Source organism: Streptopelia decaocto (assembly GCF_964273445.1).
Source record: "Streptopelia decaocto genome assembly, chromosome: 2".
Classification (NCBI taxonomy): Eukaryota; Metazoa; Chordata; class Aves; order Columbiformes; family Columbidae; genus Streptopelia; species Streptopelia decaocto.
Window position 1 is genome coordinate 115820406 of NC_138655.1, and position 12789 is coordinate 115833194.

General features: G+C 42.3%; 1 protein-coding gene across 1 annotated transcript; it reads left to right on the top strand.

Annotated features, from left to right (window-relative positions):
- The first annotated feature begins 2930 nt into the window (after positions 1-2930).
- On the top strand, positions 2931-7214 carry EIF1B (eukaryotic translation initiation factor 1B). The gene is made up of 4 exons (XM_082045452.1): positions 2931-3251; positions 5278-5441; positions 6155-6256; positions 6828-7214. The coding sequence occupies exons 1-4, from the start codon at positions 3221-3223 to the stop codon at positions 6870-6872; spliced, it is 342 nt and encodes a 113-aa protein (XP_081901578.1). The 5' UTR covers positions 2931-3220; the 3' UTR covers positions 6873-7214.
- The last annotated feature ends 5575 nt before the right edge of the window (positions 7215-12789 follow it).

The window sequence follows — 12789 nt, forward strand, 5'->3', positions numbered from 1 at the left end:
CCACAGGCCCAGGTTAACCCTGCGGTGAGAACTAGAAGTACATAACTGTTTTAAATGCATGAGGAGTCAAAGTAAGCATCAGAACTACCACAGTGAGCAGAGCACTTGCCTTGGAGTTGGGTTTGTGCCTGAAGACCCACTGTTCTCTCATCCATGGCCAGGCATGTCCACAGCCTCTGTCCTCTTCAGTTGTCCCAGCACAACTGTTGCAGGATGATGCAAGTGGAGCGGATCTCAGGTTCTAACCTTTGAGTTTATTTTTTAACTCAAATCAGTTTGCTGGTCTAGCTTATCAACAATGCCCTACAGATAGCAGTACTGGCCCAGCCAACGTAACAAAAACCAGTGGCTGGGATGAAAAAAAGGGATGACAGGTCTGCTTTGCTACTGGGGAAAATAGTTTCATGGGATGATGAGAGAGCAAAAGATACAAGAAAATTTTGCACAGAGATGTTGAGTTTGCAAAAATGCATCAGAGCCGAAAACTTCCCCACATTAGCAGTAATGTTAAGCTCTCTGAGGGAGGTGCTGTAGACATCCTAGGGACATGTCCCTGGGGATGGGTGTCCTGAGCTTGCTCAACCTGCCCGGAAGGTCTCTCAGTGTCTAGCTCTGTGTCCTTAATCCACAGACATTGTCCAAATCGTGGTATATCTCTGTGACTGAAGCGGGTGCCTCAAGCTCTGTTATTATCATCTCCCCATCCCCCTGTTACTGTCCCAGTAGTGCCTTTTGCAGCTACTTGGCAAAGAGTTAGACAACCTTTCTTCACAGCCCACACTGCAGCGAAAGGCTTCATCAGCGATGGCAGCAAAGGGCAAGCAGAGGGTCTGTACCATGGCAAATGGCTTTGCTTTCCCCAAGGGAAAAACCTTCCTTGCGAAGCGCCAGGAACAGAAACTTTCTTGGGCCAATGCAGGCTGACATTCAGAAAACTACTGCAGTGCTGATCCAGGCCCTGGATCATAGGAAAAAAAAAATATCAAATATCCCTTTGATTTAAGTGGACTGAAGCTTAGCATAAAAGCCAAAAAAAAAAGGGGGGAGGGGAGAAATAGGAGAAATACAGGTTCTGGCAGTTTTGCCAATGAAACTAGGTTACTGTACATCTGCAAAGCCATTAATCACCTCCTGAGGACTGGCAAACTTTGTAACACAAGCACACCTTTTTGAAGGCAAACCTTTGCCATTGCAGCCCCAGGCGCTTATGTCCTCCCGACAGATAATGGCCAGCTGTCAGTCAGGGGGCAGGGGCCGAAGGGCTGTGGTGGTGTCTGGTGTGTCGGGAACGCAGCCGCTGACATTGCCCACCTGAAAGGAAGGGTGAGCGCAGGAACCCGTGCACAAAGAGGAAGACACGGGCAGTATGTGGGGTGCTAACTGGCTCCCCCAGTGTACCTGTGATGGAAACAATTACCTTGCAAATATAGTAGACCCAGGCAGGCTCTCTCAGCAAAGCATATTTTATTAATGATTTTGCAAAACCGGGTGTTGTCCCTAAAGGCAGGCACACGGAATAGGGCAAAAAGTCCCTGCTTATATCCCCCCAAAATCCTGGCCGCAAATTCCCTCCCCTGTTCCCCATTGGTTGGGTACTGCGGGGTTTACAGAGTACCTGACGCCTGCCTTGGTTTACCTGTCTCATCTAATTCTAACAACTCCCTCCCCTTATTGATTTATTTAAAATATGGATTCCTGGCTCTTTGGTTTGGTTACCCTTCCCCCTAGCTTAACTTTTTAAATACAGTAATCAGTTTGCATTCCGGGATTAGTTCAAAGAGACTTTGTTTTACATTAAGGATTCATTGTCTGATGCCTCTCAGTCCTTCACTCCCACTGAGGGAGGTGGGAAGGCTGGTCCCCAGTTCTGTAAAAACAACATTCCTCCTTCACTGGCTCCTTACATCTGTGTGTGCTGAAAGGCAAGGCCTGAGCAAGGGGGATTTTTCTCCAATGTATTTTGAGTGGGAAGGGGGAAGTGCTCTCCCAATATCTTGGGAGTTAGCTTGGAGTTCCAATCGCCTTGGGAACTCGCAGGGGCACCAGACAACAGCACCACCCAAACCAAGGGCACCTGAGCGCAATGTCACCCCACCGGGGCTTGTGCTGTCCCTGAGGGCCGTGTCCAGCAACCACGCCAGCTGTGTGAGTCACTCTGGAGAACGAGGGGCTCCAACAATCCGCCAGCATTGCTTTTGGGGCCCCTACTGTGGGGAGCAGGGCTTCTGAGCTGGTGATCACGTCTGGAATATTGTGTCCAGTTCTGGGCCCCTCAGTTCCAGAAGGACAGGGAACTGCTGGAGAGAGTCCAGCACAGGGCAACGAAGATGATTAAGGGAGTGGAGCATCTCCCTTATGAGGAAAGGCTGAAGGAGCTGGGTCTCTTTAGCTTGGAGGAGACTGAGGGGTGACCTCATTCATGTTTATAAATATATAAAGGGTGAGTGTCATGAGGATGGAGCCAGGCTCTTCTCGGTGACAACCAATGATAGGACAAGGGGCAATGGGTACAAACTGGAACACAAGAGGTTCCACTTACGTATGAGAAGAAACTTCTTAGTGAGGGTGACAGAGCACTGGAACAGGATGTCCAGGGGGGTTGTGGAGTCTTCTTCTCTGGAGACATTCAAAACCCACCTGGACACATTCCTGTGTAACCTCATCTAGGTGTCCCTGCTCCGGCAGGGGGATTGGACTAAATGATCTTTCGAGGTCCCTTCCAATACCCGATATTCTGTGACTCTGATCTCCAGCTGCCTATTGCCCCCACGGGGAGAGCGGGGATGCCGGAACACACGGCCCGGCTCTGGGGCAGGGCCCAGGCCCCTGGGAGCTGTAGTCCTTCGGCCCGCAGCGAGGCTCCGCGCCCGCTGGCCGCGGGGCGGGGGGGACTCTCCTTCCCGTGAGGCAGCGCGGCGGCGGCGGCCCGGGCGAACCGCCATCTTATGAGGAGCAGCGGCGGCCGCTGCCCGTTAGCGGCGGTGCGGGGCGGGGGCTCCCAGCCCTTTCCGTTCCCCTTGGCGCTTTCTCCTCCTTTTACTCCTTCCTCTCTCTCCCGCTTCCCTCTCTTTCAGATCCGCCCCCCTCCCTCTGCTGTTGTTATTCCTCCCCTCGCTTCCTCCCCTCCCTCCCCGCCGACACTGCGGAGCCGGAGACGCGCCCCGAGCGGACCGAACCGCGGCCTTTTCTCCGCTGCCCCAGCCTCTCGCCGCAGAGTCGCATGTCATCTATCCAGAACCTCCAATCCTTCGGTAAGAGCCGGCACCCCGCCTGCCCCTTGTACCGCAGGGAGCCCCTGCAGTCACCTCCCCCCTCACCGAACCCACCCCGGGGCTGTGGTCGCCCCCGGCATCGCCTCCTCGGCTCGCTGCCCGTGCTGCCGCCCTCCTGCCCCGGCATCGCTCCCCAGGGCCCCCGAGGGGACACTGAAGCCGTCGTTGAGCGGGTGTCGCCCCCGCTGCCCGCGTCGCTCCCTCCGGCCGCTCGCCCTTGTCCTCCCGCGGCAAAAGTTGTAACCTCTGTGGGCAGAGGGAATCTGGGGTGTGTGTCCTCTGCTAAGGAAGGGAATCATCTCCTCAGTTCCAAGTGCTTGCTGATTTGCTGCCTCATCCTTGTCAATGTCCCCCAACCTCACATGTGCCTTGCAAAGGGTATTGTTTCCGTAGATTAAGCTATGCAGACGGTAGGTCACTTCTCTTGTATTAGTAGCGAAGTTTATCTTGCTTGTTCTCCACTTTCCTTATCTATAGGCAACAGAAGTGAGCAAGTCCACACTTTGAAGGATAATGTTGTTAGGTTTCAGTTTTGTGTCTAATCTTCTGGACACATAAACCCTACGAGGAGTTTATGTTAATCACAGTTTAGGAGCTGATCCTGTGCTTCGGAGGGTGCTGCCCAAAGGATTTGTTTGAGGTAATCCAATGTTATTGTAACACCTACAGCAGTGGCTTATCTCCAACACAGAATCCTAAACTCTGCCAAGTGATCTTTATGTCTTTTTCTTTCACATTTTCTTTGACAAATTCACTATCAGCATGTGCCCTGCAGGCTGTGGCACACAGTGAAATTGAGCATGTTTTAATAAATGCCTTGGTAGAAATTAAGCCAGTCAAGCTTCCCAGTGCTGTACCACCTTCCTGTGGTGCTTGCATCCTCACAGTGCTTTCAGTGCCTTTAATGCTCTTGTCATTCTTGGTGCGACGTGGCTCAGGATGTCTGCAGCTGAACTGCTTGAGTTCCTATTTCTGCTGAAGTTTTATGCTTATGGGGCATTTGTTCCAAGTAGATGGCAAAACTTGGTCAGTGTTCTTAGGTTTGAGTTTTGGATGGAACTTTGGGAAATTGTAGCTTGCATGGCTGTTGAATGTGAACTTTCTGAGGATCGGGCTCTTCACTATGACTCTGATTAGTATTAAAAAACTACTTGTGATTCATGTATTTCACACTTTAAGATTTATTTGGAGCTACAGGTTAGGAAACTTGTAGTGCTATCAAGTTTCTTGATAGAGTGAGTGTTAAATATGTTTTTGTGGAGAACAGAGAACATGAAGTGTAATCCAGAAACCTTTTTTTCTTCCTAAATGCCTTCCTGTTTCATCTGTGCTAGATAAATTTCAAATTGGAAGAATTTGAGAACTGACCTTTCTATAGCCAAAGCCTAAATGAATTTTGTTACAATTTTTGCTTAAAGCTACTCACTGGCAGAGGGGTCCTGGTTTACAGCTTCTGACATCTGTTAGTGACTGTTGCCCTATTTTGTTTACATTAGTAGCACAGAATTACACCCCTACCTTAAAATGCTGGTACTGTGGTAGCTGTTGTGGTATAAGACTTCTGTTCTGCATCAGTAAAGGATTTTGATTTTTCTGTACTTATCAGTTGATCAGATAAAAGATATGACTTCCAGATTTCACTTAAAATGCATGTGGATGAATAAGATATATATGCACTTGATATTCTTTTAGAACTCTGTTTTTAGCTTTGGAGCTTCAGGATTTACAGTTTCCAAGAAATAGTGAAGTAAATTGATATTATAGCTGAAAATTGTTTATATCCAGGATGCCACTGAAGAAACTGGATGCGTGATAGTTGAGAACGCTATGCTGAATTTAGTGAGCCTGTAGTAAAAAGGACTCTGATTTTAGCAGTGTATTTTTAAACAGGGAGAAAACAGCAAGATTATTCCCTAAATAAAGCTCTTTGTGACTGACACCTGTCAGTTTTTGAGCTTTACTATTTTCCTTTGTGGGAATTACATGAATCTTTTTCCTCCTGCAGACCCCTTTGCTGATGCAACAAAGGGTGACGACTTACTCCCGGCGGGGACTGAGGATTACATTCATATAAGGATCCAGCAACGAAACGGAAGGAAGACACTAACAACTGTTCAGGGAATCGCAGATGATTATGACAAGAAGAAACTTGTGAAAGCATTCAAAAAGGTGAAGTTGCTGATTTGAATGAATAATCAAGATATTACATAAAGGAGTATGATAGCTTTTAATACTAAGTTGCAGAATATTTGTTTTATTTCGTTCTTGCCAGTGCTCATCGCTTTCATATTCAGGTTGATCTCTTTCCCTGTCTTCCTCAAAACTCTTGTGAGTGTCTAGTGACCCTTGATTTTTTTTTTGCTAAAATGTTAAACATTTCTTTCCTGTAAAGAAATAAATTTATATTTTGAATGTTTCATTAAAATTTCACAGATAGCTGGCTTTGTTGATGTGAAGAATAAAATCATTTTAAAGTAGAATTGTTTTTGCATTCTTGCTTCTATCATAGCTGGGTTACTGTTGAAACAGAGACCTTGAGTTTTGCCAGCATGAGAATATTTATTTTAAAGCAGTGTGGAATTGAAAAGCTGTATCTTATGACTTTGTTTTCCATTCTTGTAGTGCATGTTGGCCAGTTCCTTCTGCATAATAGCTACTCCTGTATTTGCCTGAATTTACCATTGGCAGCTTAGTTTTGGTCTGTATGCACAGCAGATAGATTCCATTTGCTCTCAAAACCAGTGTAAAATAGATTTAGCCTTTGCCTTGCTTGGCATCATAATTTAGTAAGTAGCTTCTGTGACAAAATTCTGCTGACAAAACTTACTAAGCAAAATCATAATGTACTTCAGCTGTCTTACAATATAAATGTTTCTCTCTAGAAATTTGCTTGTAATGGTACTGTGATTGAACATCCTGAATACGGCGAAGTTATCCAGCTTCAAGGTGACCAGAGGAAGAACATTTGCCAATTCCTTTTAGAGGTGAGGGACTGCAGATAAATATCTCAACCTCTCTGGAAGCAGTAGAGCAACAGATGGCACTAATGTTAATTAACCAGCTAAAGATGTTCACTGTATGTCCTTTGTATTTTCAGCCAAAAAGTAAAATGACACTTGCAGAATGAGAGTAAAACTAGAAAGAATCAAAGCATTGTAGAATGGATTTATCTTGCTACAACACACCACTTGTTCTCTGGCAGTGCAACTGAGTTAAAATCAAGTGTTTGATGCAAACCATAATTTTGAGACTGAAAACGCTACAAAGAGTCTTTCACCACTGGCTTACTGATGCAAATAATGATGTAGAGATGTTACACTGTCAAAGAATAAGTGCTAGGACTACAGAACAAGTCAGATGTCTGATAAGATTTTCTTTTTTGTGCAGTTAATTCTTCTGCTTGGCCCAGAAACATTCTGGAAACTAGAAAATTGCTTTATTGAGTATATACTGTATTGCAGTTTATTTGATCAATGTATAAGACTGTGGTTACTGGATATCACTGTAATATCCTAAACGTGTAAGCTTTACTGAAATGTTGCTTATCTCTTTTAGATTGGCATTGTCAAGGAAGAACAACTGAAAGTTCATGGTTTCTAGAACACCTGTACTCTCATGAAGAACCCATCAGTATTTGGTCTTGCCCAGCTTGGCTCTTCTGTGAAAAATGAATCTTTGCAGTGAATGGACTTCCCCGTTACCTGAACATTTAAAATTTCATTCAGATTTGCATGACTGTGTGAAACGTGTGGTGTGTAGACTAGAAACACATAAGAAAACTTCAGTAAGGTGGTAATGAAGACACTTGTGAACTTAAACACATTTCCAATGGAAATGGTTTAGCAATGATTGTTCAGCTTACTACTCTCCACCTGACTTAAATGTGTGGATTGTATTAAAATAGTGTGTGTTCTTGCTTAGAAATAAAAGTTTATTCATTTATTTTCTGAGATATCTGAGATGCTTTAGCTAAAGTTTTAAACCAGCACCGCAGCCTTACTAATGAACAGCTAAAATGTTTTGTGGCAAGTGTAGCTCACTGCTCATTCAATAAATCAGAAAATCTACATGATGGAGTATTAGCTAATTAATCAGTAGATTAGCTTGATGTGATCTTATCCTGTAGCTGTAAGACTAGAGCTTTGAAGTCTTCTGTGTAGGTGTATCTTAGTAGCAGCATGATAAGACTTAAATTGTTTGCTGAGTAAGTAACTGGATCGTCTCTAAAATTTACTGCGGTGACTATGAAATATTAGTGTTAAGCATAGTAGGACTAAAATAAGCTGAACTCTTTAAGGCTGCTATTACTGAGGACATGTGAAACATCTAGGTCTTACACCGTACCCCCAAAACATATGAAGGAAGCGCATGGGTTTTTGTATCTCTTCTGTCACTGGGTAGAAGGGGAAAGACATTTATTTGGCTTCTGCTGTGACTCTGCATTTAATGTTGGCAAGCCAGAGTACTTTAATTAGCTGGTAGTGTTAGCTGTGGAAGTAAGGAAGGGAACAGGCTCTACACTAATCTTTTTTTTCCTGGTGTGAAAAGTTTTGCTGTGACTAATAGTTAATATGGAGGGTTTTGTGATGGGCTTTGGGTGTTCCTACAGAAAACTGATTTAGCCTACTTTTCTAGCAGGCAATTCATTCTCTGATATGAAGTTACAATAAGTTTGTTTCACCATGCTTTTCATCTAGTTTTAGTTAGCTGTAGGCATTTGGCATCCTGCTTTAGGACATGTCTCTTTACAGAATGAAATTACTTCATTTGGTGAAACATGTAGATCTTCCTTGTGAGATAGACATGGAAATTTTCTCTGAAGCAATTGAAAACCTGTTGAGCTGAGAAACCATTGGGGTAGTGGCAAAAGTTTTAAAAAAAATTTGCAATATCATGTATTCTGTGGAAAGGAAGAAAGAGATATTTCTTTACTTCTAAGACCTATTTATAAATCGTATTCAGGAAAAAAGAACTGATGACTGCCTACATGAACATCAAGAACAGGCAAAATTAGATTACTTACTACCACCTATGCCTATACGTTGTTTCCTGTTCAGATTTGCCTTTCTGAACAGAAATGCTCAATTTTTAACTCACTTGAACCTTTTTAATTTTTTTTTTTTTTTTTAAGATTTCTGAATTCACATACAAACCTTTATGGCACTAACAACAATTAAGGGAGCATTATAACGTGTTTGTATGACAATTTCTTTCTCCGGTCTAGACAATTCCGCCTCTAAGAATCTAGTGTCCAGTCTCTCAATCTACAGAAGTTCTGCCAGGTGTTACAGGTCTTAACTGTTCTGGAAAAAAGGATGTTCAGAAGATTGTATACTGTTAAGGTATAATGTGTTGAGGAGGAAGGAAAGACTGCTGCAAAACATGAAATACCAGCATGCAGAATGAAAATCCAAAGAATAAATCTTACGCTGTTCTTGCATATTAGTAAAATAAAATTGTTGTACTGCAAGTTTACCTAATCCTGATTCATAGATGCTAAAGTAATTAATCCTTTGAGAGTACTTAGCACCTAGTGATTTTGATTTTACTCAATGCCAGCAAAACTGATGTTCTCATTTAAAGCATGTCCTCCTTGTGCCCAAGAGGAAAAACAAGCAGGATCTTCTCGTATTTCACTGGCATTACATGAGTACTTCCAGTGGGTTTTTGAATGGGAGATTAACAAGTGATTAGCAAGTCTCATGTGTTACTGAGTCAGTCTTTATTTCAGATAGCATTCCATAAACTTCTGCTACCTAAGCTTGAGTCATTTCTCCATAGTCATTCTGCTTGGAATAAATGAGAAAAACCTTTTTATTTTTTTAAATTTCCTCCTCATTTAAAAGTCCTTTCTGATAGGAGGAGCTTTGGGGTTGATAGGTGGCTTGGTTTTTACGATCTAGTGGAGCTGCTTGTGTTTTGACCTTTGAAGGGCAAAATTGAGAGGAAATAAGATGTAACATGTCTGAAGTTTAGGTGAGATTTGTGGCAAAAAAAAAATCTTTCTAGAAGGAAAGCAGAAATTTTTGTCCTCTAAGTTTTTTGAACTAGAGAAGTGTCTCAGCAAGATTGTAGCTAGACTTGTTAGAAGCCCAAGCCTCTTTGTGTGCTCTTAGAGGAAAGGCTTCAGCAATTCCATGTTTTATCATTGTATGCTGAAACTTCTTTATCAAAGCTCAGCCTATTTGGAATATGTATCCATGTTTCAAGAATGCTGAAAAACATGAAAGACTTTGGGAAAGAACTGTTTAAATTACTGCCATTAATACCTGCTTTCACAGTGAAGGCAGGTTTCAGTCTTTCCATCTATTCCAACATAGGTTAAAAAATGGTAAAGGATGTGGCCTGCAATTGTTGAGGCAGTAACAGGGAGCTAATAATAGAAAAAACTTTACAACCCAATAGTAGGACTTGAGTCCGGGCAAGCTCAGACTGCGAGGAGTAATGGCTTTTTTTGTTGTTGTTGGAATATTGCGAAGCCTGCATCTTCCAGATCTCCAAATCGAGACTGTCTTTTTAGCAATACCTGTGCTTAACCACAAGCTGCAATTGGATGTAGGAGCTGCTGTTTCAAATTCACAGCCTTGCTGTGCATAGTTATATTAGGCTGTTGTAGCTGATGCTTTTAGCTGATACACGAGAGTAAGGTGTTGCATAAATAAATAAAGAGAATTGTCTGTTCAGAGCCTACATCTACCTAATGCAGCTATGAACAATGAAACCATTGCTTCCCAAATGGTGGTATTAGTTCTTACTTGTAGAATATGAGATTTATTAATGTAAGTCACTGAGCTGCCTGCTTCCTCTTGTGTGAATTATCAGACCCTTGACCCTCACCTGTGATCTGCTAAATCTGACCACGTGTTTCAGAGATGAGTGTGAAGAGCACAACTATGGGCAGATGAGTAATTTTCTCAAGTGAAGGAACCTTTGAAAAGAACAGTGCCTGGATTGTGTGTGCTTGTATTCAGTGGCTTTGCTTAAACCTTACTTCCTGCACTACATTCTAGCACAGCCTAAGCAAAAAGCATTTTGTTCTGAATAACTCTTTTGGAGAGGGAGGAGGGAACACCACCAAAAAACCACAAACCAACAGACAAACCCCGCAACAACACACCTTAGGAAATAAATTTATGTCCTAAGTCTGTTTTCATTAACTTAAGATTCACCTGGACTGCCAGATGCCTATAAAATTGTTATTTCTGTTTATGTATCTTAATAATTACACTTCATTGACAACTTGGTATTTAAGGCTCTAAGTATATCTAATGCTATTATAAAACTTAAAATTGTGAAGAGTTATTGAAGCTTAAGTTTTAAATATTTGAAAAAAAAAATAATTAAGCACAGCTATGCATTTTGTTCTATGCTGCTTATAATGGTTATGCAGTTGCCCTGAAGATGCATATGAACAGATGTACCTTGAGTTCCAGTCAGCAATTATCTTTTCTTTAATCCTTCAGGAAGGCTCTAGTGTACAGGATCTGTCTGTTACACCCTGGTTTAAAGTGGCTCTGTAGTTCCTCTTACTATGTGAATGTATAAGAGTGGTATTTAGCCAGTTAAAGAGTATGAGAGGCCTTTTTATAGATCATCTGGGGACACAGCAGGGGTTGCTGTCACTTCTGATGTGTTCAGTGTTGATTAGTGTAATTGAGTGTTCTTCTAATGAGTGTGCTACTGCCACGGGGGAAATGGAAGTGGTCTTAGAGGGTCATGTCTATTTAAGTATTAAGAATTTGCCTTCCTGCTATGGCTCTCCATACATCTGTGCTCAGTTAGGAACATGTCCCCCGTGTGAGGCAACATGCAAGTTACTTTCTGGTTGGAAGATCAAAAACCCTTGAGATGAATAAGGGAAAAACGACATGGCTGTTTATGTTTGCTATACGGATGCTTCATGCCTATCGTTTCTGGTTTACATTAAAAAAAAAATCTCAAAAGAGGATTTGTACTCGGAATGGCTTTTTAACGTTTGTTACGTGCCTGTGATTGATCTCTTTATAAACAAGTTTTAACCTGTATTGGAGTATTGCTAGAGTTGAGACAGCAAAGTCTTCTGAAATAAGATGTGCCAATGTTATGCTTTTCTAAAACAAATGGAATTTTATGCTGTTATTAAGGAGGGCAGTTTTTTTTGGCGGAATACAGAAGTGTGTTTTAATAGTAATGAATGTGATCCTCTTGTAATCAGCTTTGATTTCTGAAAGAAATGTTATATTTCCCCTTTTAAATTTCTACCATAATCTTTACTAACCAGCTTAAAAATATAGTGACTCATACTAGGATATCATAGCTCTAAAACAAAGTTATGCTGTTGGCTTGAGGTCTAAATTTTTGAGTGGAAGATAATCTAAGTTCTTGACTAAGCAAAATGCAGTTTTAAGATAAAGCCGGTAATGTGTGCTCAAGTTTGCTCTCAGCTATTTTAGAATGTCTTGCATCTGTGAAATGTGACAGCACATTTCTGAAATTAATTTGGGGTCTGATTGAAGTACTTGTGTATATAATAAATGTTCTTTTCCCCTTCAAGCCATCTTTGCTATGATTACGCAGCAAAAAAAGCCCCATGATCCAGACTCAGTTCTCCAAGTTACAAGAGGCTGAATTCTGCAGACGTGGTTGCAAGAAGGTTGGTCGTGCTCCTCAAAGGCAGGATTTAGCTGTCAGCTGTGTTTGTGGTCCCTCACTGCACTGGAGAGGGAAACAGCGCTGTTCCTGCAGTACAGACAGACAAGCCTTGGGTGTCATGATGGGACAGGTACCCTGTGAAGAAACTGTGCTACAGTTGTATTGCAAATAAACAAGAAGGTTGCTCTTTTAGGTAGACCCAGCAAATTACAAATGCATTGATGTATAACCAGAGAACAGTTCTGGGCTAAGAAAGGTCAAAAATGGTCTGTTCTCAAGAGTCCTGCTGGAAAAATCTACTGAAGGGCAGCCCCTGTTGCAGAGAAAGCAGCTTGTAGCTGCTCTCCAACAAAGTTAGATACTCATGTGATGTGAGAGTACTTCCTGTTGAATTGTAGGCTCTGCCTCTAGTAAATGCCCGGACAGCCATTGGTGGTAGCATGTCTGTACTCAGTGACACTGGTGAAAAAGATGGCTCTGAAAACTGATATTTGTCAGTACCTGAGACAGTATCTTTGAGTTACACCTGTACCTCAAAGCCCAGATCTTGATTAGGACTTGGAAGACACAGAACAAAACCACTGTCCAAGTTCCTTTAGTAAATAGTAAGCTGTACATTAATCAATGCATTGTTCATGATAATTTATATGTGAGAATTCAGTATGAAAAAGGTCATTATAGGGAATATTGAAAAAAAAATTCCTTCTTTACCTACCTTTAGGTAAGATTTTGCAGTGGAGAAGCTTTCTGATTGTCAAGCTAGATCATCCTTCAGGAACACTATGGAAGATAAAAAGGGTTTCTGCAGAGGGCAAGAGGGAAGGAGGTATCCACATCTTTCTTCCAAGGAGGGCAGAGCAGAGTCTTTGAGGCTGCCTCCACCCAA